The sequence below is a fragment of the Asterias amurensis genome, chromosome 9 (genome assembly GCF_032118995.1).
Source record: "Asterias amurensis chromosome 9, ASM3211899v1".
Classification (NCBI taxonomy): Eukaryota; Metazoa; Echinodermata; class Asteroidea; order Forcipulatida; family Asteriidae; genus Asterias; species Asterias amurensis.
In genome coordinates this window covers 18,532,096-18,556,361 of record NC_092656.1, presented here as the reverse complement: position 1 = coordinate 18,556,361, position 24,266 = coordinate 18,532,096, and the positions used below count along the sequence as shown (strand labels likewise).

At 36.9% G+C, this 24,266-nt stretch overlaps 1 protein-coding gene across 2 annotated transcripts in view; it reads left to right on the top strand.

Annotated features, from left to right (window-relative positions):
• The window catches only part of LOC139942149 (insulin-like peptide receptor), a 98,110-nt gene extending 74,776 nt beyond the window's left edge, over positions 1 to 23,334 (top strand). Inside the window, exons 7-23 of one of the 2 annotated variants that reach the window (XM_071938878.1) lie at positions 2,018 to 2,162; positions 2,545 to 2,756; positions 3,492 to 3,621; positions 4,192 to 4,403; positions 5,009 to 5,179; positions 5,668 to 5,854; positions 8,163 to 8,195; positions 11,296 to 11,594; positions 12,622 to 12,875; positions 13,658 to 13,811; positions 14,199 to 14,310; positions 14,918 to 14,991; positions 15,317 to 15,524; positions 17,271 to 17,415; positions 17,683 to 17,972; positions 18,087 to 18,221; positions 18,404 to 23,334. In XM_071938878.1, the coding sequence (XP_071794979.1) occupies positions 2,018 to 2,162; positions 2,545 to 2,756; positions 3,492 to 3,621; positions 4,192 to 4,403; positions 5,009 to 5,179; positions 5,668 to 5,854; positions 8,163 to 8,195; positions 11,296 to 11,594; positions 12,622 to 12,875; positions 13,658 to 13,811; positions 14,199 to 14,310; positions 14,918 to 14,991; positions 15,317 to 15,524; positions 17,271 to 17,415; positions 17,683 to 17,972; positions 18,087 to 18,221; positions 18,404 to 18,740 (3,098 nt within the window). In that variant the 3' untranslated portion in view covers positions 18,741 to 23,334. The remainder of the gene's footprint in view (positions 1 to 2,017; positions 2,163 to 2,544; positions 2,757 to 3,491; positions 3,622 to 4,191; positions 4,404 to 5,008; positions 5,180 to 5,667; positions 5,855 to 8,162; positions 8,196 to 11,295; positions 11,595 to 12,621; positions 12,876 to 13,657; positions 13,812 to 14,198; positions 14,311 to 14,917; positions 14,992 to 15,316; positions 15,525 to 17,270; positions 17,416 to 17,682; positions 17,973 to 18,086; positions 18,222 to 18,403) is intronic. The other variant, XM_071938879.1, reaches the window with a different exon arrangement.
• The last annotated feature ends 932 nt before the right edge of the window (positions 23,335 to 24,266 follow it).

Here is a 24,266-nt window from a genome sequence, read left to right as displayed (position 1 = left end):
ATTCAGAATTAGCTGAAATTTAGGAGGTCAACTGGGCACACTAAACATGGTTGGTTGTTTTAAAGGGAAAAGAACTTTGTTACTTTGTGATAGAATAACTTTATAAAAATAAATTCGTGAATGATTTTCTAATAAGATGCGTCTGTGTGGAAATTCGCCCAGTTTTCTCACTTGGTGTGTCCAAACATATATGCATAAAGTCTGTGAAATTTTGGACTCAATTGGTCATTGAAGTTGCAAGAGAATAATGAAAGAAAAACACCCTTGTTGCACACCAGCGCAGAGTGCCCAAGCAAAGAATCTGCGCTTACGGAAGCAGGGAATTCTGTGCTTACGGCAAGCGTATTTCACAGGTTAGCGGCAAATTGTGGCTTCTGCGCATGCGTACTCCACGTTACTAGGCATTCTACGCTTACAAGGCTAGCACAGAAATTCGGCGCTTGCACATAAGCGGATAATAGTGATCGTTAGCAAAGAATTCGGCGGTAAACAGAGCCATGAAATTGGGCCCAGGTAATTTCACTTGAGTGATGGCACTAAACAAAACTATGGTCATGGTTTAATCGCACTCTGGCTCATAAATATTAGCTCGCTCTGTCCTCTTTTCACTCTGTCCCCCAATACGGCAAACTGTGTAACTTGTTCGCATAGCGCCCTCTTTTGAATCCTCCTCATTCAGCCCATGGTAATTCCACATTAGAAGAACATAATCTCCAGGGGACAGACTTCCCTGGGGTCACAGATATATTTACCCTCTCTTAAGTAAGCGGGAACACCTTGTGTCTATTATTACAAACACTGTAATCCTAGTTACTTCACTTTTAATAATACATTTCCATTAGGAATGTAAACATAAAGTTTGCTCTCTAATATCATAGGTTATATTTGTCAATTCCATTAATATTAATAAGTTGCCCGTAGCAGAGAGATAAGTGATCCATGTACGCCAGAATCTTTTCCATTAAAATTGCTTTTTGTTTTCTAGTTTTGGGTGAATGATTATTTATGCACGTCCTTCATTCGGTAGGTCATCAAACGTGTAAAAAAAAATATATATACATATATATATATATAGAGAGAGAAAATTAAGGTTTTTATGGAAAGACTTCTTTGATTATTTATTTTCTTTTTACTTTATTTCTCAAAATTGCACTCAATAAGGTATAAAAAGATATGGAGAAGGCTAGACCAAGTAGGAAAATTTTAATTTTTTTTCCTATAACCTATAAAGGTTGAGTCTGACGATAAAAACATTAAACAAGTGAACAACATTTAGTTAACAAGTTGTTGAAGAATCCATTCCTCAATTCTGCCTAATGCACTGTACACTATCAGCAGATATGTGACTGAGCGTCAACATTCACAAGCCACCGTGTTGGCCAATCAGTCCAGTATTTTCTTGAGTGTCCCAAATGGATCCAGTTTATTAAAACACAACAGCGATACACAACCCCCAAGACACTTAAAGTGACTCAATTCTGCCGAAGGCACCCCCAACTGAGTTGTGAAATTAACCGGCATGAAAACCAGCCAGTGCAAGACAAGTCAAACAGGTTGAGTTGCCTGAGCAATTGCGGTTGCTGTAAGTGTATCATTTTTGTGGCATTACCATAACCAGCGTGACTGCTTGATCATACTAAATATAGCCACAGATACAGGTTGTGGTTGAACACAACATGGGGATAAAAGTTGGATGGAACTCAAAATAAGACTATGAATGAGAAGAAAGTTTAGATTTGAAAAATATTTCTTTGTGTCGGAGTCAAAACGTTGCATCCTTGAAAATTTGAGTTTTAATTTGTCAAAATGTTGTATCTCGTTTTTGAAAGGGCAAGAGAGCACCAAGGCAATTTATCCTTGGTAAAGGGCACCCTATGAGGAAACCAATTTTCTCTGGATTATTTCGAGGGCACCAAGGCAATGACCGTGGGGAATGGACGCAACTGCCTTTATTACCTCAGTAAAATACCGGGCCTGCAGCATCTATCTTTATGATAATTGTTTTGTCTCTCTGCAGCGAACATCATGAAGGATTTGGAGAAGAATTTGGGTATGATTGAAGAGGTGACAGAGAAGATTGTTATCCGGATGGCTCACTCCCTGGTCAGCCTTAACTTCTTCAAACATCTCAAACGGATTGGTGGACGTGACCTGGAGAATGGGTGAGTAAAGGTTTGCGGGTTGAACAAAGACAAATTAACTAGAACGGGATTTGAACCTCCGGGTGACCTTCGGATTAATGTGTCGGCACCCTACAAACTTTTTTTTGAGGGGGGGGGGGGTTAGGGGGGTTAGGGGCCTGTCAGAAGCCATTGAACTTGTAACTGCTATGTAGCCAGTGATCATACCCAAGTTTACGATACAACCTTGGAGGCAGCAGCCAGTAAATTTTAAACATATGTTTGTAAGATTCCCCGACTTCAAGCTAATAAGAAGGAAACATTTTCAAACCTGTCAAGATGTTTGATTTTGAGTAACCTCAGTTAAAATTAATACTGTTTTCCCAAATAAAGTAATTTTTGTTGTTGTATACTTTCCTTTTAGGTTGTATTCCTTCTACCTGCTAGACAACAGAAACCTTCAAGAGCTTTTTGACAGTCGGAGCTACCCTAACATCACAATCGGCAATGGCTCGTTGTTTTTCCACAATAATCCCAAGCTCTGTGTGTCCCTGATCAGAGACTTCCAGGAAAAGGTCAACTTTTTGACTCCACCGCTGAAGAATAACTTTGGAACAAACGGAGATCAAGTGGCATGTAAGTTAAGTTAAAGCACACTTTAGGGAGCTTGTTTACCTGTTGTTGTTTCTCTATTGTTGTTTGTCTACTGTTGTTTGTCTATTGTTGTTTAAAACTTGTTGTGTCTGGGTTAGAAACCTTCAAAAAGGACATGAGCAAGAGACTTTACCATAATTTCTTTTCCCTTCAGATTGGACATAGGTTTCTAGATTGGTAGTGTAAAAAAACCCCAGAACACTTATATTTGAAGAGTAGAGGTTAACCCCTGTGTTCGTGTTTCACATAGCAAACACCCCTTTTACAGGTTTCCTCAGGCTTGCGAGCTGCAGTGATTAAGTTCACTTATGAGGCATCCTTGATTTCAATACCAGGAATATGGAATACAATTATCATTATTATTTTCTAAGAAGAAAAAGAAGAAAAAAATAGCTCCTGAGAGGCCCGGGTGATATCAGGGCCCAGTTTCATAAAGCTGTTCAGAAGAAAAAAACTTGTTTTTTCTTTGCTAAGCAATAATTGAGTGGGGCATTAGACACAACAATGCAAGCTTTACGCAATTTGGGCTGGTAACCTGGTTCTGCTAAGCAAGTTTGCTGTTGTTACATGCTATATGATATTAGCCCCAGGTATCTGCCAGTCAAGAAGATGTTGTGGTGACATTTCAGATCAAAACGTTGGGGTTCCTTAACCAACTATAATGTCTTATTATCCCTCCCACTCATTGGTCGAATCTATTCATCTTTATTTGAACAGGTAATGCTCAAGTCATCACGGTGGTTGCCTTACCAAACTCTAGTACACTCACTCTAGCATGGAAAATTAATATCGATCTAATTAAAGATAAACGGAATCTGCTTGGATTTATTGTTTCTTATCGGAAAGCGTAAGTAGAAATGATGTCATTCTATTGACTTATTTTAATATCATTGAAGGTTTACCCTTAAACTGTTTTTCAAAGTCCTGCCCGAATGTTTTAATTATAAACTGGTATAGACCATGTGAACTTTGTTTGCAATCAGTGTGACCTTGTACATTCTTTAAGTATTCTTGCAGGCACTGTACTACACTGGTCCTACGGGAAAGTTGACGTTTTGTGTCATAATGTCCACATAAAACCAAGCGTTATGAAAGTAAAAGCTGGACAAGTTTTGAGATGTGCCTCCTTTAATCATATCAAAAGTTGATAAGAATTAGACAGTGCAATCTCCATAAAATATAAGATTTTATATTTTCTTCAATTGAGCTGTGTACAAATCATGCCTGCAGGAAGTCCAGGCTCTGTGGCTCTTTTGTAAACAAGTGATATCACAGGTCACATCGTCTATACTACAACCAGTTCATGTTATTTGAAAGATAACAATAAACTTTTGTTTAATGGAAATTGTTTCAAGAAAAGAAGCAGATGGTTTTGTGTCTGACTAAATATTGATGTTTTTGTTTGGATTGAGCGCAGGCCTCATAAGAATGTAACAGCTTTAGACGGTGAGGATGCTTGTGGGACTAGTATGTGGCAATCAGTTCTTGAGAAAGCAGAGGACCGGGTCGCCATTGTGGTTGGACTGGAACCTTGGACACAATATGCAATATTTGTACGAGCTTATATGATATCATCGGCTGAGCAGGGAGCTCAAAGTGAAATAACTTACATCACTACCAAGGAGGATGGTAAGATCTTGATATCATTTTACTTTATGCCCTTCCTGAACTGCTCATCGCCCCGCCCCCCCTTCCTACCCCTTCACCCTCCCTCCTCCTTCCTTCTCACCTAACCATCCTTAGTCATATCGAGCCCAATTATTCTGCTTACCAACAATATATATTGACTCTACACGTATATATCAACTCTATACGCTTACAATCACCATCGTCTGCTTAATTTGTAAGCGGGGAATGCCTAGTAGCGTGGAGTACGCACGCACACAAGCATGAATTCCCTGCTTACCTGTAAAATATGCTTGACAGAAGCACAGAATTCCCTGCTTCCGTAAGGGCCGATTCTTTGCTGACGGTAAGCAGAGCCATGCAATTGGGCCCTGTTCACAATTTGACAAAGCTACCAAACAGAAAACAATGTCTGAACTTATTGGATTGCTAATTCTAATGAAAGAGATGTTGTCAACAGCTCACCAACCAAAACTACCATACGATTTGACGAGAGTCTTTCTCAAATGTTAATATTCTTTGGTGATTACCAACCAAAACTACCATACGATTTGACCAGAGTCTTTCTCAAATGTTAATATTCTTTGGTGATTACATTTTGTCCATAGAACCAGGACCACCGTCTGACCTGAGAGTTCGAGCTAACTCATCCAGTCAACTCATGATTTCATGGCAACTTCCACAGAAACCTAATAGTAACATAACTGCATACAAGGTACGATGGATCAAACAGGAGCTTGCACTCAATCAGTTCAGAATGAGAGACTTCTGCAGAGAAAGTAAGTATTGACCAAATAGTGACCAAATACTGGCTAGTAGAGTGAATAATATAAGAAGAATAATAATAACAGCCCGTTTTTGTATAGTGCTTTTCACACCCGGAGAGCGTCCCAAAGCGCCTCACATTATTACCCCTGCCGTCGATTTCACAAAACTCTTCTTAACTTAAGACTAATCTTAGGACTTGGGATGAGTCCCAACCCTGCACTGTAGCATGCAGACCTTAAGATTAATCCTTAACTCGAGATAAGACGAGTCCTAACTCTTTGTGAAATTGATGTCAGGTCACTTGGCCTTATTTCACTCATTAAACCATCTCAGCTCCATGGTGTGGAGTGAATAAGTTTGCTTTTCTGAGAGTCTTTGGCTCCACAACCAGAATAAATGAAATGAAATGAAACGAAATGAAATTGACTCTGTAGATACCAGAGAGCGACTACATCCTGCACTGACACCTAATGAGTTAAGACGTTATTTTGTTTTGTAGAACCACCAATGTTACAGACTGAGTTCATCCCTGAGCCAGATGAGGAGGACTTTGACATGAATAAGACATGTAAGGAAGGATGTTGCGCCTGCCCCAAGGACAAAGAAACACTCAAACGAGAAGAAGAAGAAGCTCGCTTTCAAAAAGAGTTTGAAAACTTCTTACATAACAACGTCTTTCATCAGAGGTAAGAAAAAACAACCAACGTTTTTAAAATTTCTGAATTTTGTTGCACGTTAACTTCAGCTCTCTGTTGAGCAATAGCAGGCAAAGTTTTCATCATTAGCAGCAAGTTTGAACAATCAACTAAAGGCCCTTTTTGATACCACGGCTTCTGCTCAAGATTCGGCTCAGGCTAGCTCGGCCCTGCGTGTTTTTTTTTAACAATTGCGTGTGCTTTGCGTATGCCTTCAGGGCTTCAGATGAGAGAACAGGGGCCTGAAGCCGAAATCCAAATCTGAAGCCGTGGTATAGAAAAGGGCCTTAAATATCTTCCAAGTCTTTGTGATTTAAAGAATAAGATTAAGAATAATCTGTACCTGCAATTGGTGTTACTTAAAATGAAGATTCTCAATAACAAGGGATTCTCGGTGGGTGTAAAGCAACAACATTAAGTGAGAACCTTTGATAATGTTCATTCATGAACGAGTACAACTGAACTCCTCTGGAGGTATGTACTTATTGAACATTTAGTGAGAAACTTTGATAATGTTCATTCATGAACAAGTACGACTGTACTCCTCTGGAGGTATGTACTTATTGAACATTTAGTGAGAAACTTTGATAATGTTCATTCATGAACGAGTCCGACTGTACTCCTCTGGAGGTATGTACTTATTGGAAACTAGATAGATGATGCATTGTCTTAATATTTCCATCCAAAGAAAGTAGTTTTGCACTTAATAAGAAAATAGCAACAATATTGTTGTTGGGTTTGTGTCGCCATTGTCATATCTGGGCACACTCTAATTCATTTCAGCTAAATGGCATCTAACCATGGATAACATTACCTTCTACCATTGCACATTGGGTTCACTGCATTTTTCATTTTCTGCAAAGTTTTTTGAATAAAACGAGTGGGGAAAAGGGACTTCTTTTTCTGCGGTGGAAAGCATTTTCATTTTCTGCAAAGTTTTTCAAAAAAAGAAAAGTGGAAAAGGGTACTTCTCTTTGGGATATTCTGAAACAACTCTGGCGGTAAAATTCCCTTTCCTGTCTCAATTTGAATCACAATAACTTTTATTAACAAATATTGACCTAACACTGTCTACCATGGATATGATTCTAACCAATTTAACCACTCTCTTTAACCACAGGTACTTACAAACTAATAATGTTGTGTTATTTGTATCCCCTCCCCTCCCTAACTAAGCCATGCATAGCGTTATCAATAAATCATTTCATATGAAGTCTCTAGCAACAAAGAGAGGCTTTCTAATGCTTGTAGGATATTCCAACCACGTTCGAGTAGGAAGCTTGATATCTCATTCCAGATTCATAATCACACTCATAAATCAATACATTGACTCTAAAGCTGGATCTGTGTTGGCTCCCTGCCTTACCCATGTTGATTGATTGATAAAGCCAGTTACCAGGGATTAATATTGATTATTAGGAGTTTATTATAATGTGTTTGGATACATTTTTTTTACAAGTTATTGTTGTCTGTTTTAGCAAATAACGTTAACTACACAGTAGGAATTTGTTACAGCCGTTTTCAACACTCATAAATTATGGTAAATGATGATGTTGTTGTTACATTTTCTCAAAAAAAAAAAAAAAAAAGCCCCAAAAACAACAACAACATTCACAGAACCCTTTTTTTAATAGAAAATTAATGTCATGATACCCTATTTTTAATATTCATGTTTTAGACAAGTTAGAGTTTGCTCTCATCCATGATTTGATGTGCATTGAAAACTTCTTTTTACTGACAGTATTTTTGTAATTTCAGAATCTCTAATTCCTTCTAGATTTTCTCATCATTCTTTTCCTGTTTGGAGTTTAAGTTAGGATTGAAATCATTCAACTTCATTTGAGAACCTTTTTTACCTGTCATTCCCAGAGATAATGAAACCATATTTGGTGGTAGTGTATGTTACAGTAAATTAATTCATTTCAATATCATTGGTTGATTCATCATTTGAGATCCCACAATCCTCATCTCCTGATTCTACCACAATTCATGACCCTGGGTATTCATATTAAATCTGAGTCAACGAATGTAGGAACTTATATTAGCACAATCAAATTATCAAAATATATTGTGAATTTTATTCAACTTAAAAAAAAAAAAAAATCGAAGACTTCATAAAAGCTGACTAACAGTTTGAAAAAGATGTTAAATTTAACAATTAATCGATAACAATTAATCGATAACAATTAATCGATAACTAATCAGAGAACAATCTAACAGCTTCACCTTTTTTCCTCCTGGGCTTCATTCCTTCCCACCCTTCATCCACAAACCTCTACCCGTCATGTTACTATTAAAGGATTTACTTCAAGTTTAACGAATCAAACACAAGGTAAGGTTAAGGGTCACTATATCATGTCAAAGGTCATTGAGTTGCATCCTGTACATATTGAATGGTGTAGTCTGGTGCAGTATGTTGTATTTACTTCAGAAGCCTTGAATGACAGAGCCATGCTTTTTTTGCTTACCATTTTTTGCTGAATGCTTTGTATGTAATGCTTCGCTGTTGTTGTTGTCTCTGGAAGGGACTCACTCATTTGCATAACTTTGCATAACTTTGCATGTTGCCATTGCAACACCTGCATGATATAGATGCACCCATTGATGATCAAGGAATTCCTGTATGTGGTTATATTATTATAATGACGGTATTAATATAATGGGGATTAAAATTTGTTGAGATACTTGTTTTGACTTTGAATCAACAGGGACCTTTCTGACGAACTTATTTCTCATGACGCTTTCTATCATTAGCATTATTATGACAATTAGGCTTTCAAAACAATTCCCATTTTCAAAACAAAAACTTTCCTTCCCTTAATTTAAAACTTTCAAGACTCTTTATCTCAAAGCACATCTGAATTTATAATTCAATATTCCTGTTCCTTTTGTGCATGGTCGCACTTACTTTGAAGACAACTAAATCTATACACAACTTCATAGTTAGTCAGTAGTTAATCTTTTGTTGATTATTTCTTTTTTTAAAAGACAGTGGACACTATTGGTAATTGTCAAAGACTAGTCTTCACAGTTGGTGTATCTCAACATATGCATAGAATAACAAACCTGTGAAAATTTGAGCTCAATCGATCGTCGAAGTTGCGAGATAATAATGAAAGAAAAAATATCCTTGTCACACGAAGTTGTATGCTTTCTGATGCTTGATTTCGAGACCTCAAATTCTAAAATTGAGGTCTCGAAATCAAATTCGTGGAAAATTACTTCTTTCTCAAAAACTACGTCACTTCAGAGGGAGCTGTTTCTCACAATGTTTTATACCATCAACCTCTCCCCATTACTCGTAATCAAGAAAGGTTTTATGATGATAATTATTTTGAGTAATTACCAATAGTGTCCACTGCCTTTAATCTGTAGTATTCTAGTTTAATGCCTGCTGAATCTGGTGTAGGTTGAAGTATGTAGATAAAGTTGAAAGGGTGTGGGTAATGAGCCTTTTCTATCAAATCCATCTACCATGTCACATCAGCCACTGGTTTCACAAAACTGTGTGTACGTCCACGTGTACATTTATTGATTAAGTTGTTCACCACTTAAAATAAATCTTGATTTTTGGGGTTGAACAAAAAATTTACTATAGTGGGATTCGAACCAACGACATCCGGATTAACGTGCCGGCGCTCTACCAACTGAGCTATCTAGCCCTATATTGGCGGTGTCCCTATTTTGTCAATATCTTTGTTCGGGGGTGCCAGTCAGAAGCCATACAACCGTTAACTGCCGTGTAGCCAGGGATCACACCCAAATTACGATACAACCTGGGAAGCGGCAGCCAGGGGATCACTTGCTGATTCTGGTTTAGGTTTAAAATAAATCTTGCAAAGTTATGTGATGCTACTTGGAAGGGAAGGGAATTAATCGCTAAGGTAGCACAGGAAACGTTTTCCTGCCAGTGTCACGCTGTGTAGGGATCGAAACAAAGTTGACTAAGAGAGGTTCACGGCAACACCATGTGGAAATCCCTTTTGAGTAGTGTTGGTTCTGAAAAGATACAAGGGTTAACTATTCAATGTCTAGGTCAGTTTGCTCTGATCATCTTCAGGAGAATGCTATAGTTTGTATTCTTCTTGAAGTCTGAAACTAGTTGCCTGTGGAGAGTCACATGTGACTTGGCCCTTACTTTCTTGCATTCTCTAAACACCATTGGTTAGCGTGCTGTTGAGTTATGCAGTTGGTGCCACGTGTAGACATTGCAGGAAGATCACCAGGTTTTACCAACTAGATAAAGTGGTGTCTCTATGGATGTGTGACTATGATTAACTTCCACGGAAAGGGCTAGTTATAGTAAAGAAGCTTGACAAATATAGAGGCTTGACAAAAATAGAAATAAATCATTTTCTAGTTTAGAATGTTTAGAATAATTGTTTTATTTTGGTTAGAGTTAATACACTGGATTTAGTAAAAGGAAAACTGTCATCTTTTTAAAGGAAATATTTAGACCTGATGGATAACTATGCCATTTTAAAATAAACTTTCAAAGAAATTTGAATTTGCATCAAAAATACTAAAGTTGTGTGAGGTTGGAACTTTCGGGCAGTCAGAAATGGATACAAATTTGAATTTGATTTTTTTTTTTTATGAGAGTTTTGAAATCAGATTATTTGTCTCCATTGGTATCTTTTCCCGAATGATGAATTTTAGCTGGAATCGTGACCACAAATTTTGTTTGTATTTCAAGAGTTCCGCACATCAAGTTCCAGCTGTCATAGTTAAAAAATTTGAGTAAATAACACAAACATTCTTGTTTACAAAGTCACATTTGTGGACAGCAGTTTTCCTTTTAAATGATAACTGAATGCAGATACATACATGTATCTAAATAGTAGGGGATATTAGTATGAATATATTCATAGAAGGGGATATTAATAAATAGTTATATTCCTTTGGTATAGTTATTATCAAATCCTGTAGTAGTAAAAACCAAAACCACCCATTATTTAATATTGATTGTCAATATACATGTATGTTTTAAATATTTCAATTGAGGGTGTGATTTTAAACGTCAACGTGTGAGTGAGTGATTATGTAATGCAGTATATCGCACCGCTGTAGACTTTTTTTTTATTGTACTGCACTCTTTTTACCTGAGCTCAATTCATTCAAAACACTCGACTACACATGTATTGGATATAAAACTGTGTAGTTTGATGTCTGTATGCACTGAGTATATCGATACTATACAAGTCTATTGTGTTTTGTGAGAAGCAAAGCTATCTGTGTGAGATTGTATTGTCTCAAATAAGTTTCTTTTATTGCTTGATCTTCCTTCCCTCCTGAGACGAAGCTAAAGGTAATGTATTACTTACAGATGTACATTCCGTTTGAGTTTTGATTCCTTATTAACATGTTGATTTCTTGAGTGTATTCTAACATATCTTGTCTTTCTTCACTCCAAATTTCTCATCTCTTCCTAGACCTGGTTCAAGAAAACGTCGCCGTCGTGATGTCTCAGATACTCCCAGAGTGACCCTTCCATCCCTGACCACCCCACCCACTGCTGGACTAGGCAACGACAGTACCCCTAATCTAAAAGCTCCTATGGGTACCTCACCCGCCCCTACGCCCTTATTACCCAAGGAAACATACGTCTTAGACACATCAGTGGTTCTGAATGATCTTGAACACTTCTCTGAATATATGATAGAGGTCCGAGCGTGTAATAGTGAGCACTGTGGGCTGCAGATGGCAACGTTTGGGAGAACGTTGGCAAACCGTGAGTTAGACTTCTGTCTTGATCAGGAATGGAGGGAAACAAAGTGGGGCAGTTTAAGCAACCTTGGGTGGATTTCACAAAGAGTTAGGACTAGTCTTATCTCGAGTTAGGACCAGTTACTCGTCCTAACTTAGGACCATCCATGCAATTTGTATATCTCCTAGGACTAGTCCTAAGTTAGGACTAGTCCTAGCTCTTGTGAAATCGACCCCTGGGCCCAATTTCATGGTTCTGGTTACCGCCAATATCTGCGCTTACGACAACCATTCTTCACTTACTGTGCAAGCGCCAAATTGCAGCGCTAGCTGTGAGAGTTACGAATGCCTAGTAGCATGAAGTACACACGCGAACAAGCAAAAATTCCCTTCTATCATGTGAAAGTGCGGAATTCCTTGTGTCCGTAAGCACAGATTCTTTGCTTAATACTGTAAGCAGAGCCATGAATTTTGGCTTCTGTAGGCTTATGTTGCATTGTTTACAGTTGTTAAAGAGCTTAAAGCCATTGGACACTTTCGGTAAACAGTATTTTGTCCAAAGGCCCACACTTCGTGTATTACAACTTATATATAATAACAAACCTGTGAAAGTTTTGGCTCAATTGGTCATTGGAGTCAGGAGAAAATAACCGGGAAACCCACTCTTGTTTCCGCACCTTTTGCTGTGTCATGACTCTTGTTTAAAATAAATCCATAATTCTCGATATCGAGAATTGATAATTGTTTTAATGTTTTCTCAAAAAGTAAAGCATTTCATGGAATAGTATTTCAAGAGAAGTCTTTCACCATTACCTTTTGTAAACCCTGTAAGTTATTTGTAAATATGTGGACTTTTATTTTTGTTTCTGTTCCGAAAGAGACCAATGGCTTTAATATTGTGGGTTAGTTATCTACATGGTGTCACCGCATCTGATGTTTGTTGCCTTTCCACCTTTCAAATCTTCAAGTCTTTTTTATAAAATCTCATTATAGAGTTTCCAACTGCAGTGAAATCTTGTTTCTAATATCTGTGTGTTTTGTTTTGTTCTTAGCTGAAGCTGATGAAATCCCGTCCCCAGTGACAGCTAACTCCACCTCTAAGAATCCAAAAGATCGCAGCGTGAAGTTGACATGGGAAGAACCAAAGAATCCCAACGGCATCGTCATCGTGCATGAGGTGGAATACTCTAAGGTGGATAACACCCCCAAACAGGGTAGTAACTCCATTGAGGGTATATCAAGCAGAGATGCCAATGGGGAAACTATCTCAAACGAGGTAGAAAAGAAGATTGTGGTGAAAGACACTGTGAGTATTTTATCAGTGAGAAATATAGTTTTGTCGTGATTGTTTGCAAGATGTGCAATTAAAACAATGGTTTAGAAATCATTAATTTATTCAAATGTGTGCAGCAATTGTTAATTTATGCTAATATATTCACTTTAGAAGCATTGCATTTTGTGTTGATGTGATTCAAAGGTATAAATTTGTGTTATTTGTGATTGTTGACTAAAAGAATAAGAAACAGGTAACTCTCCACAGGTATAAAAACTTAACCAAATTTGGCAAAGATGTATGGCATAAACTGTATCATCAATTTTCAACTTTGTGAACTTGATTTTTACCAATTGTTCATAATTTGTTCACATTTCATATGAATTGTACCCATGTAATATGATTTGGTTTTACCCATACACCAATATGTGTGAAGCACTGTATACACGTTTGATTCTTGTGGGAAAACAAAACCCACGCAGGTATATTACTCGTTATTCCCAGTTATTCCCAGTGTTTAACAGAGCATCAGTTTCTCCAGGATCCAGGCAGTGTGAATCCTGTCCTTTATCCATGCTGAAATAATACCATTTCATAAATCCATGTTATTCCTAGTGCCTAACAGAGCATCAGTTTCTCCAGGATCGAGGCAATTTGAATCCTATCCTTAATCCATGCTGAAATGTTAACATCTATATATCTATGTTGTTCGCAGTGTTTAACAGAGCACCAGTTTCTCCAGGATCGAGGCAGTTTGAATCCTATCCTTAATCCATGCTGAAATATTAACATCTATATATCTATGTTGTTCGCAGTGTTTAACAGAGCATCAGTTTCTCCAGGATCGAGGGTACGAATTGAAAGCTTTAGATCCAGGGAATTATACGGCTAGAGTCCGAGTCATCTCACTCGCTGGAGAAGGACCATGGACTGAACCGGTTTTATTCAATGTTCCTGAACCTCTTAAAGGTGAGTGGAATCCCTTAGCAGCCATCTTTGTTTTCTGTCTAGCTACCTGTACTCGTGTTTTGAGATTGTCCCTGGCTGGTTTTGGTCCTTGGTTTAGGTCGCTGGCTGGTCCGGGAGTGGATTTCACAAACAGTTAAGACTCTAGTCTTATCTCGAGTTAAGACGAGTTAAACTTAGCACTAGCGACACGTTTCTTTAACAACTTTAAGATTCCTCGGATTAGTCCTAAGTTAGGACTATCTTTGTGAAATCAACCAGGTCCCTTGCTTGTCTGGTGTCCTGGAAGCTCCAGGATTGTTTATGTTTGTAGTTTTTTGCTAGTTTTGTGTTTATAGAATTGAGACTGAGGATGTAGAAACATTGATACTTGTCTTTTTGACGTTTCAGAGAAACTAGATGATAAAGAGTCGGGTCTGAGTGCAATGGGCGCTACTATTGGTGTGTGTTTTGCTGTAGTAATCATCTTGGTATTCTTCATATGGTTACTGGTTAGATGGAGGTAAGACAACTGGGCATCAAGTCAAGTAAACAGAGTGTCAAGATTTACTATCAGCAAAGATTATAGAGCGCCGCAAGGGGCGAGATGGGGAACTCGGGCTGAAATGTGAAATCCCACTGGACGCCATTTCGGCGAGTAACTCTTTTGATACAACAGTAGTTCAGTGCAGATCGGTGCAGACAATGACCATTCCTATCAATGGGAAACAAAACATTCACTTGCTGAAATGGCGCCCATGCGTATTTCACGTTCCAACAATAGATAAAGCTTCAGTTCCGCATCTTGCGCCTTGTGGCGCTCTATAATCTTTGCCATTAGTGAATAGTAGGCTGTGTTTGAATTGGCTCTGGCTACAGCTAAGGGTGGGTAATGTGTTGAAGTATAGGATGTCTTTAAATACACTCTTAGCAACAGCTGTAGCCGTAGATAAAGCCGCAATTAGGAATGCAGCTGAACATTTCAACATTGTCTTAAAAAAATAATTTAGTCAATTTATTTTTGATAATTAATAATCATTTAAAGTTGTTGTCACTTGGTATTGATTATCAATACAAACCACAAGGAATGATTATGGAATGAATATTAATCGATTGTTGTTTCTTATCAGGTACAAGAAGAACCAGATGCCTGATGGTGTCCTGTATGCCTCCGTCAATCCTGAATATATGAGTACCAGTGACAGTGAGTACCAACTAAATTTATTATTAATAATTTATCCAAGGTCGGGGAATAGAGAAGTGTGGACAGACACGCAAATTTTCCTCGGATCAGCTGATTTCCTCTTTTTTATTCTCAGTTTTACCATTCAAAGTTTAAAAATAATGTACAAAAACATTTTGTAAAATTTTTTTTTTTTTGGTGAAGTTCTTGATCTGAACTGTTTGTTTACTTTGTTTCCATGACAATGCCTGTCTAATTGATTGTTAAGTTTGTTTCCATGACAGTGCATGTCACTGATGAGTTTGAGTTTGATCTAAATTGCTTGTTGACTTTGTTTCCATGACAGTGTACGTTGCTGATGAATGGGAGTTTCCAAGGAACCAATTGGATATCATCTGTGAGCTCGGTAAAGGTAGCTTTGGTATGGTATACGAAGGCCACGCTAAGAAGATCATTCCTGAAGAAGACGTCTCAACAGTTGCTGTCAAGTCTGTACAGGCTAATGCATCAATACGGGATCGCATTGAATTCTTAAACGAAGCATCGGTTATGAAGTAAGTTTTACAGACGTTTTTTTTTACCTTGGAAAAATTAGAAAAACTGTGATTAATTAGCCCAAAAGTCCAGTAAACCCTACTCCTTAGGAATAATCAGCAGCCCTTGTAGAAGATTTTCCAACTTTTTTTTCCTAGCACCAAAAATCCTGCCTTTTTCACCGAGTCATTTCGTTATGTTAGCCCTTGAACTCAAGAAGATTTCCTACTTTTTTTCCAAGGACCAACTATCATGCCTGGTTTTAGTCACCAAGTCATATCATTAAAGGCAGTGGTCACTATTGGTAGTTACTCAAAATAATTATTAGCATAAAACCTTTCTTGGTGACAAGTAATGGAAAAACGTTGATGGTATAACACTTTGTGATAAACAGCTCCCTCTGAAGTGCCATAGTTTTCGAGAAAGAAGTAATTTTCCACATATTTGATTTCGAGACCTTAAGTTTAGAACTTGAGGTCTCGAAATCAACCATCTAAAAGCACACAACTTCGTGTAACAAGGGTGTTTAGTCCTTTCATTATTATCTCGCAACTGTGACAACCGATTGAGCTCAAATTTTCAGGGGTTTGTTATTTTATGCATATGTTGAGATACATGTAAGGCTAGTCTTTGACAATTACCAATAGTGTCCACTGCCTTTAAGTCTGATTAATGAGTTCTGATTGGTTTATTTGAGACAGTATCTGGTTATTGGTGATTTCATCTTTGTTTTCCTTGTTTGATGATTTTATTGTTTGCTATTGTGTTTGTTTTTCATTGTATATGTTATTGAATTGTTTTTCATTGTATATGTTATTGAATTGTTATTCTTTGGATGATATTGTATTGTTTGTTATTCATTGTATGATTGATGGAAAACTATTGTGTTGTGGTGAAGGTTGAATTGATTTAAAATGTTTGTTTGTTTGTTATTCTCACAATTTGCTTTGCACCAGTATTAAAGACAGTGGACACGATTGGTATACATAAAAAAACCAACCTGCGGTTGTCGAAGTTGCGGGATAATAACAAAAGAAAAAACACCCTTGTCACACGAAGTTGTGTGCTTTCAGATGCTTGGTTTAGAGACCTCAAATTCTAAGCTTGAGGTCTCTATATCAAATTCGTGGAAAATTAATTCTTTCGCGAAAACTATGTAACTTCAGAGGGAGCCGTTTTTCACTATGGTTTATTCCATCAACCTCTCCCCATTACTCGTCACCAAGTAAGGTTTTTTGCCAATAATTATTTTGAGTAGTTACCAATAGCGTCCACTGCCCTTAAGTTTGACCAAGCTTTGTGATTTGAAACTGTCCTTTCATACTGCACCTCTTGTGATCTTATTTCAAATATTTCTCCACAGGTACAATCTAAAGTACATTTGTTTTATTAGATGTAGGCGTAGACTTTGTGTTCCTCGTACAAACATTACTCTTTTGTTTTAAACTCGGCTCATTTATTAAACCCGTCAGCTGTAGGTAAATAGGGGTACTCATTTGTAGGTTTGTTCACTACAGGTTTTCAGTCCGTTGTAAATAGTTTGTTACTTTTCTTGTATTTAAGTAGATGTTATTTGACTGTATATTTCTGTCCTTTTAATCCTTATAACTTTGTTGATAATTTGTTGTTGTTTACAACCAAATTATTGTTTACAACCAAATAACTATTTTCAACTAAATTATTTTTTTATTAAGTGCCAATGGAAACTAAATGTCCATGTTTTTATAATGCAGACAATAACATTTCTATTTCCTCCTGCTTTACAGAGCTATCCATACCCACCATGTAGTGCGATTATTGGGTGTTGTATCTAAAGGCCAACCTACCTATGTAATTATGGAATACATGGCACAAGGTGATTTGAAGAACTGGCTTCGAGCTCGCCGACCAGAGAACCAAGCTGATGTTGCTGTGAGTTTATTTAAATCCTTCGAAAAAAAAAGGACTCTGCTAGGGTCATTAACTATTTTTGGCATTTATTTCAAGAACTGAGAGTTGCTTGAGCACAAAAACTTGCTAGAATCCTTGATGTTGCAAGAGTAAAATTTGTTGTCATTCGCATTAAGCTGGTTACTTTCAATGTGGACTTAAGCGCTTCAGCAAATTTGATAAATCTTATCGATAAAATATGAACAATATGAAATAAGTTTGTTGTTTTGTTTTTTTACCTCTCTACAGCTTCACAACAGGAAGTATCCACCTACCCTAGCAGACATCATCAACATGGGAGCTGAGGTAGCCGATGGTATGGCGTACCTCACTGCTCATAAATTCGTCCATCGAGATCTCTCAGCAAGAAACTGTCTAGTATCTGAAGAAGGTACATGTAAAGTAGCTGACTTTGGTTTAGCAAGAGATATCTACCAGTCTGACTATTATCGGAAAGAGAAAGGTGGAATGTTACCGATCCGATGGATGGCGCCGGAATCAATTAGAGATGGAGTCTTCACTGCAAGCTCTGATGTCTGGTAAGAAATAATGGCAGATTCTTAGCTTCAATTTGAAACTTTACCCTTGAAACTACAATGTAACAAGAGAAGATATAGACAGGAGGTAAAACGTTATTGGTGTTATTCTTACAGGTCATTTGGTGTATTGATGTGGGAGATTGCCACACTAAGTGAACTGCCATACCAAGGCATGTCAAATGAAGAAGCTGGAGAATACGTCAAGAATGGAAACGTCTTAAACAAACCAGACGGATGCCCAGATAAACTGTAAGTTCAAAGTCCAATCCCTTCAAAACATTCTCTTAAAGTGTGAAGTAAAAACATGTGAAGACTTTGAGAAAGGTTATTATATGTAGGGGAGATGGTTTTGTTATGAGTTGATCAACATTTTAACTTTGTTTCGTCTTAGTTTCTTGAGTTATCTTCAACCTTTTTACTTTTGTTCTCAGGGATGAGATTATGGTGATGTGCTGGCAGTTCAACGAGAAACTCCGCCCAACCTTCTTAGAGATTATTCAGTTTGTCGAAGACACCAACATGGTCTCTTCTAAGTTCGCTATCAACTCCTTCTATCACAGCGATGAAAGACTTCAAGCCACTCACGATAAAATGAATGCCGCGGAGATGGAACGAGTTTCAATCCTTGGAGATGAGAAGGATGCTTATGAAAATATGGCGCCTAAGGAAAGGAAACGAACGCCTAAAAATGGACTTGTGCCTGTAAATGGCCGAGCAGTTCACAATGGTTCAAGTGACAGCTCAATAGGCAAAGTTACTGAATGCTAAAATGGTGTCACTTTAAGATAAGTGCTCGTCGAGCAAACAGAGAAGTATATATTTTCGGGGTGTTGTTGTTGTTGTTGTTGTTGTTGTTGTTGTGGAAATGGTGAACATATATATGTATATTATGTATGTGATAAATGTTCAGTGCATATTTGTTGAATTTGACTCAAATCTGTGCAAGACTTTTTTGATGTTTGGTATTCAATGACTAATTCTTATTATTGGAATAAATTGAGTAAAATGGTGTTTTTTAATCTGTATTCACACCATTGGCTTTTGATGAAATATTCATAAATTGTGCATCAATATTCATGAGTTGAATATGCAACTAATTAGGCTTATACTGAATTATTCACTATTCATGCATTACCAAATGAATTATTCATGAATTACAAATGAATTTACAAAGTGGATTAAGAATCTTTTAAATTTTTCATGTGTGGGAAGTCAGTGTTTTAGTCATTGAAAAATACTGAATTATTCATCTTCCAAAATGGAATGAGTTATTAATGAATTGGCCATGATAAGTGAGAAACTGCACAATTCATGAATTATTCATGAATTTGACACTAAGCCATGATAGCACATTGAATATTCATGACTATGCTAATTCTAGTAGCAGTCCTTGTGCCTAGATAGTGACAGGTGTGGATACAGTAAAAGGTGCTGAGTGGTTGCAAAACAATCGATAAATTGATATTCAATCAATCATTTTCTACATTAAACATTGATAGAATAATTAGATATTTTGATATTTACTAAAGTGATCACGTCTGACTTGACTCGTAGTACCATGACATGATCACGTAGTTGTTGTACAATCACTTCATACATCTTTAGCATCCTAGAAACTATTCAGATGCTTACAGTTCCTGCAAATAACGATAGCTAGGAAGATAGGTCAGAGGTCATCCAGTGTTGTCTAACAGCTTTGGCAGTGTGAGTGGCTATGTCTTTGTTGCTAGAATGACCTTTTCTTCATCATTGCGACTGCAGCCATTGGCAATAGCCATAGCTATAGCCAGAGTCAGTTGATGTTGAGACAGCCTCACAAGGAGGTACAGAGAGTCTAGATCATCCTTATTCCCAGGCCTGAAATAGTACATGCCATTACTCCACTGTAAACCATACAGTCTTCATTGAGTTCAAGGTTGATACAGAACCTTATGCAGATATTTCTTTAAAGTACTACAAATTATTGTCCTTTCTGTGTATACACAAACAATGATTATTCACAGATTGTTGTCTTGTTGTCTTGTTTTCTTTCTGAAGGCTGAGTCACACTGCAGCAATAACGAAAACGATAACGACGCAAAGAGAACGCATTCTATTGGTTGAATTGCTCCACGTAGAGTACACACACACTCATTCAATCAATAGGATGCGTTCTCTTTGCGTCGTGATCGTTATCGTTATCGTTTTCATTATCGCTGCAGTGTGACTCCGCCTTAATACTCTCTGTACAATCGTGGAAGCTGTTGATAATACTGGATGCACCCCTCTGATGTGGATATGAAGAAAGTGGAAAGTGGGCCATTACGGGTTGAGTTAAAAAGAAATATGTAATTGCAGATGTACTATAAGCCAGCCAGAAATTGCCAAAAGAAATTTACTTACAGATGAACTTATAAATATAATACTACCAGTGTTGTAGTCAGCACTTAGCCATATCATTGTGCATCTCAAATTTTATTAAGCTGCTTAAGCACTACATTTAGCTAAGCACAAATAAATTTTGCTTACAAGTTAAAAGGTTACCAGGCAAGTTACAATGTACACTGTTTTTGACTGGTGCTCTGCTTAGTTCACAGCAGAAGAAATGTGTTAAGTAGCTTTTTCTTGAAGCAGTATTATGAAAATGATTGAAATGTCTCTTCAAACCTAAAATGGTTGTTTGGAGTTTGACTAACATATGGAATGAAACGTATTCCATTATACTGTTGAAGAGTGAAAACTACAACACTGGTCAACAAAGAATTAAACATCAGTACTTTCAAAAACACTTCAATTTGATTATTTTCCTTTTTGAACTTTTTACATTTGGAACAATTAGTTGGCTCTTTGCTGCTCTTCGTTAGGGCGTTGTTTATAGAGTCAACCAACAATGTGATACCTCTTTTGTACAGATGAATAAAATATTCTAATGTGTAAGAATGATCAGAATTTACTAAGAGTTGAAATAAACTCTATCCGATATATTTGATGTTTATATAAAAAGCAAAAATAATGTGATATATTGTATAAGAAGAGTTTATTTTGTAAAAAAGTTTATGTCTGTGTGTGGTTGCATGTGAGAATAAATCAACAGTACGTGTATAGTTAGTAAGTGTTAGAAATATGTAGAAGATTGGAGAACATGTTTTCGAAGTTGGGATTTTCTGAAGAAAAAAAGAATCTTTAATGTACACAGTGTATATTTGAGGTAATTTTTTGCAGACAATATTCATAAAAAATTTGATCACATTGAAGTTTTCTGATTTTATAAATCATGAACTAGAAACAAAATGTGAAGGGATTGTACATTATTGCTAACTAAAAACCCTTCACTGGTTTAAACAACGGGAGAATCGGAATGAGGGCATAATCACTTTAATATCATTCGTAAATGTTTCAACAAATGGACTTTGAGAAATTAATATGAACGTAATGAATTTCAGTTGTGGAATTGTATGAATTTTTTTAAACAAAGAACTTCAGTGAAGGCACATGTTTTGTGGAACTTATATTTTTAGAAAGAAATTTGAATGGCTCGTTTGACTTTTGTTTTTATGTTCAATTTTAGTTTCCTTTAATGTAAGCACACTTTGGCAGAGTGTGTCCGATACTTTGGGGTATTTTTTTTGTGGGGAGAAATATTTTGGTAGAAATATTTGTACATAGAATGAGACTAAGATTAATCTCTCCACAATATATATAACAATAGTTGACCATTGTGCTTTAAGGTTCAGTAAATATGTTTAACTGTGTGTTATATTTTGTGTTTGTGCCAAATGTGATGGAGTAATACAAGGCCTTCAGACAAAAATGCAAAAGCAGAATACTTAAACAATCGATATTTTCATTTCCCCCCCCCCCCTTTTTTGCTTTGACGGAGTAACAAGAAATACACCGTAGCTCTATCAGTTGAAACGCATCCTTGAAAATGTGAAGTATGACGTTGAAATGTCTTTATTTTACTAATTGGTTTTACTTGTTGAGTTTTCAAAAATTCAAGTTTTAATTTTTTTTTTTTTTATGTCATTAAGCATATTTAATAATAAATAATATTAATAATTTAATAGATGTTAAATCGTTTGCAGTACCCGCTGCTAAAACATAGCTACCGGGCAATCTCGGTGGTCTAGTTGGTATGACACTGCTCTAGATTTGCAAAGGTCATGGGTTCGAATCCCACCCGAGTAAAATGCCTGTGATTTTTTTTTTCACAGGACTCGGGAAAGTACTGAGTATACAGTGCTACACACATCGGTGTATATGGGTATTCAAGGCGCAGTAAAAACCAACAACAAACAAAACAAAACAAAGAAAAACAGACACAACAAAATTAGTCCTTGAAAACCTGTGACATAAGATAAGTTTTAAGAAGAGATTTGAATGTTGTGGTACAAAGACAAGATCTAAGATTAAGTGGTAGAGAGTTCCAGATGCGTGGCGCAGCTGAAGAAAACATCAAGATGAATTTAATTTGAGCAGCAGGTAAAAATAATTATTATTAATAACTGAAGAGAACCAAGATGCTGCTTGTGTTAAAAGTTTGGATAAAACGTTATTTGGGAGACAAGTTTATAGTTCCCTTATGATTGTAAAGATACATTGATTGTATCTGCTTAGTGACTATTAGCAGGACACCAGTGATGAGCACTGTACATTATAGTGTATTTTAAACTGGTACCCTGTTTCTACTAAGCAAGGCTTTTCTGTTCTGAGCCATTCTTTTGCCCAACAGCTTTATACAATTAGGCCGAGGAACCAATCTGATAAAGCAGCTAAGCTGAAAAATCTGCTAGACAATCTGCTTAGCATAGGAAAGTCATACTGAGTAGCCAATGTGGCAGAGCAGCTAATCATACAAATCTGCTTAGCAATCTGCTAAGCAACGGCAGGTCATGCTAACAGAAACAATTTAACCAATATTCCTCAACCATTTGATCCTCTACTAAGTCAGTTATGAATTTGCTTTAAGTTAAATAAAGTTGTCAGTCAGAAAGTGAAAAAAGACCAGTCCTTATTAAAGTGTTAATGTATGAATATGCATTATGCAAATTTCTTGCATTTAGGACCTAATTTTAGGATTCATTCCATCACATCAATGACAAAGTAAATCAGCACGGGTCTTTAAAGTTCATGTATTGTATGATGCACTTGTGGCACTGTTTACTGTAGAATTCTTGGCGTATGGCGCCATTTCACAGGAGGTTGTAGCACCATGGAACTTAACTGGGCCCTCCTTCAAAGTCACCTGGGCACAATGTCTTTAAGACAGTGGACACTATTGGTAATTGTCAAAGACTAGCTTCACAGTTGGTGTATCTCCACATATGCATAAAATAACAAACCTGAGAAAATTTGAGCTCAATCGGTCGTCGATTTTGTGAGATAATAATGAAAGAAAAAAAACCTTGTGTCACGAAGTTTTGTGCTTTCTGATGCTTGATTTCGAGACCTCACATTCTAAACTTGAGGTCTCGAAATCAAATTCATGGAAAATAACTTCTTTCTCGAAAACTACGTCACTTCAGAGGGAGCTGTTTCTCACAATGTTTTATACCATCAACCTCTCCCCATTACTCGTAATCAAGTAAGGTTTTATGATGATAATTATTTTGAGTAGTTACCAATAGTGTCCACTGCCTTTAAAGCCTGTAAGCACTCAAACTCGCTAAGCACAGAATAGTATTGATAGCAGAATCAGGTTACCTGCCCAAATTACATTAAGTTAACGTTGTTTTGGTGGTGCCTGACTTAATTTTTGCTTAGCAAAGAAGTTTGTCAAGCAATATTTTCTGCTTAACAGCTTTATGAAATTGGGCCTTTATGTTTGTCTGACCTGCCCTCTGGGGCTTGATTGTTTGGAACTACTTTGTCAATGAGTGTATTATTATATTATTCCCACCGAGGCCCCCGTCCTGACTGTATTCCATATCGTCATGTCAACCGTCATGTCATGGATGTTTATCAAATATCAACAAAGAATGTTGAATAGTTACATTCTTACCAATCACACTAGGTTTGTCTTTTGGTACAATGTGTAGAACTACATGTAGTTGGATGTATTTGATGGAGTGTTGTTGGTTATGGCTTTGGCTGACAGTGAAGACAGCCACACCCTAAGCCGTTCATTTATGTACACTTGTTTAGTCAGCAATTCTAAGGCTGAGCATAAGCAAGATGAGTTCATTGTGTAGTTAGGTTACCAACCATGCAATCAGAATACCAGTGATAACCTATTTGACAAGAATCACTGTTTCATGTTACTTTTTTTTTTAATATCCTATATTTCAATGAGTGATCTCTGGCCTTAATGAATTT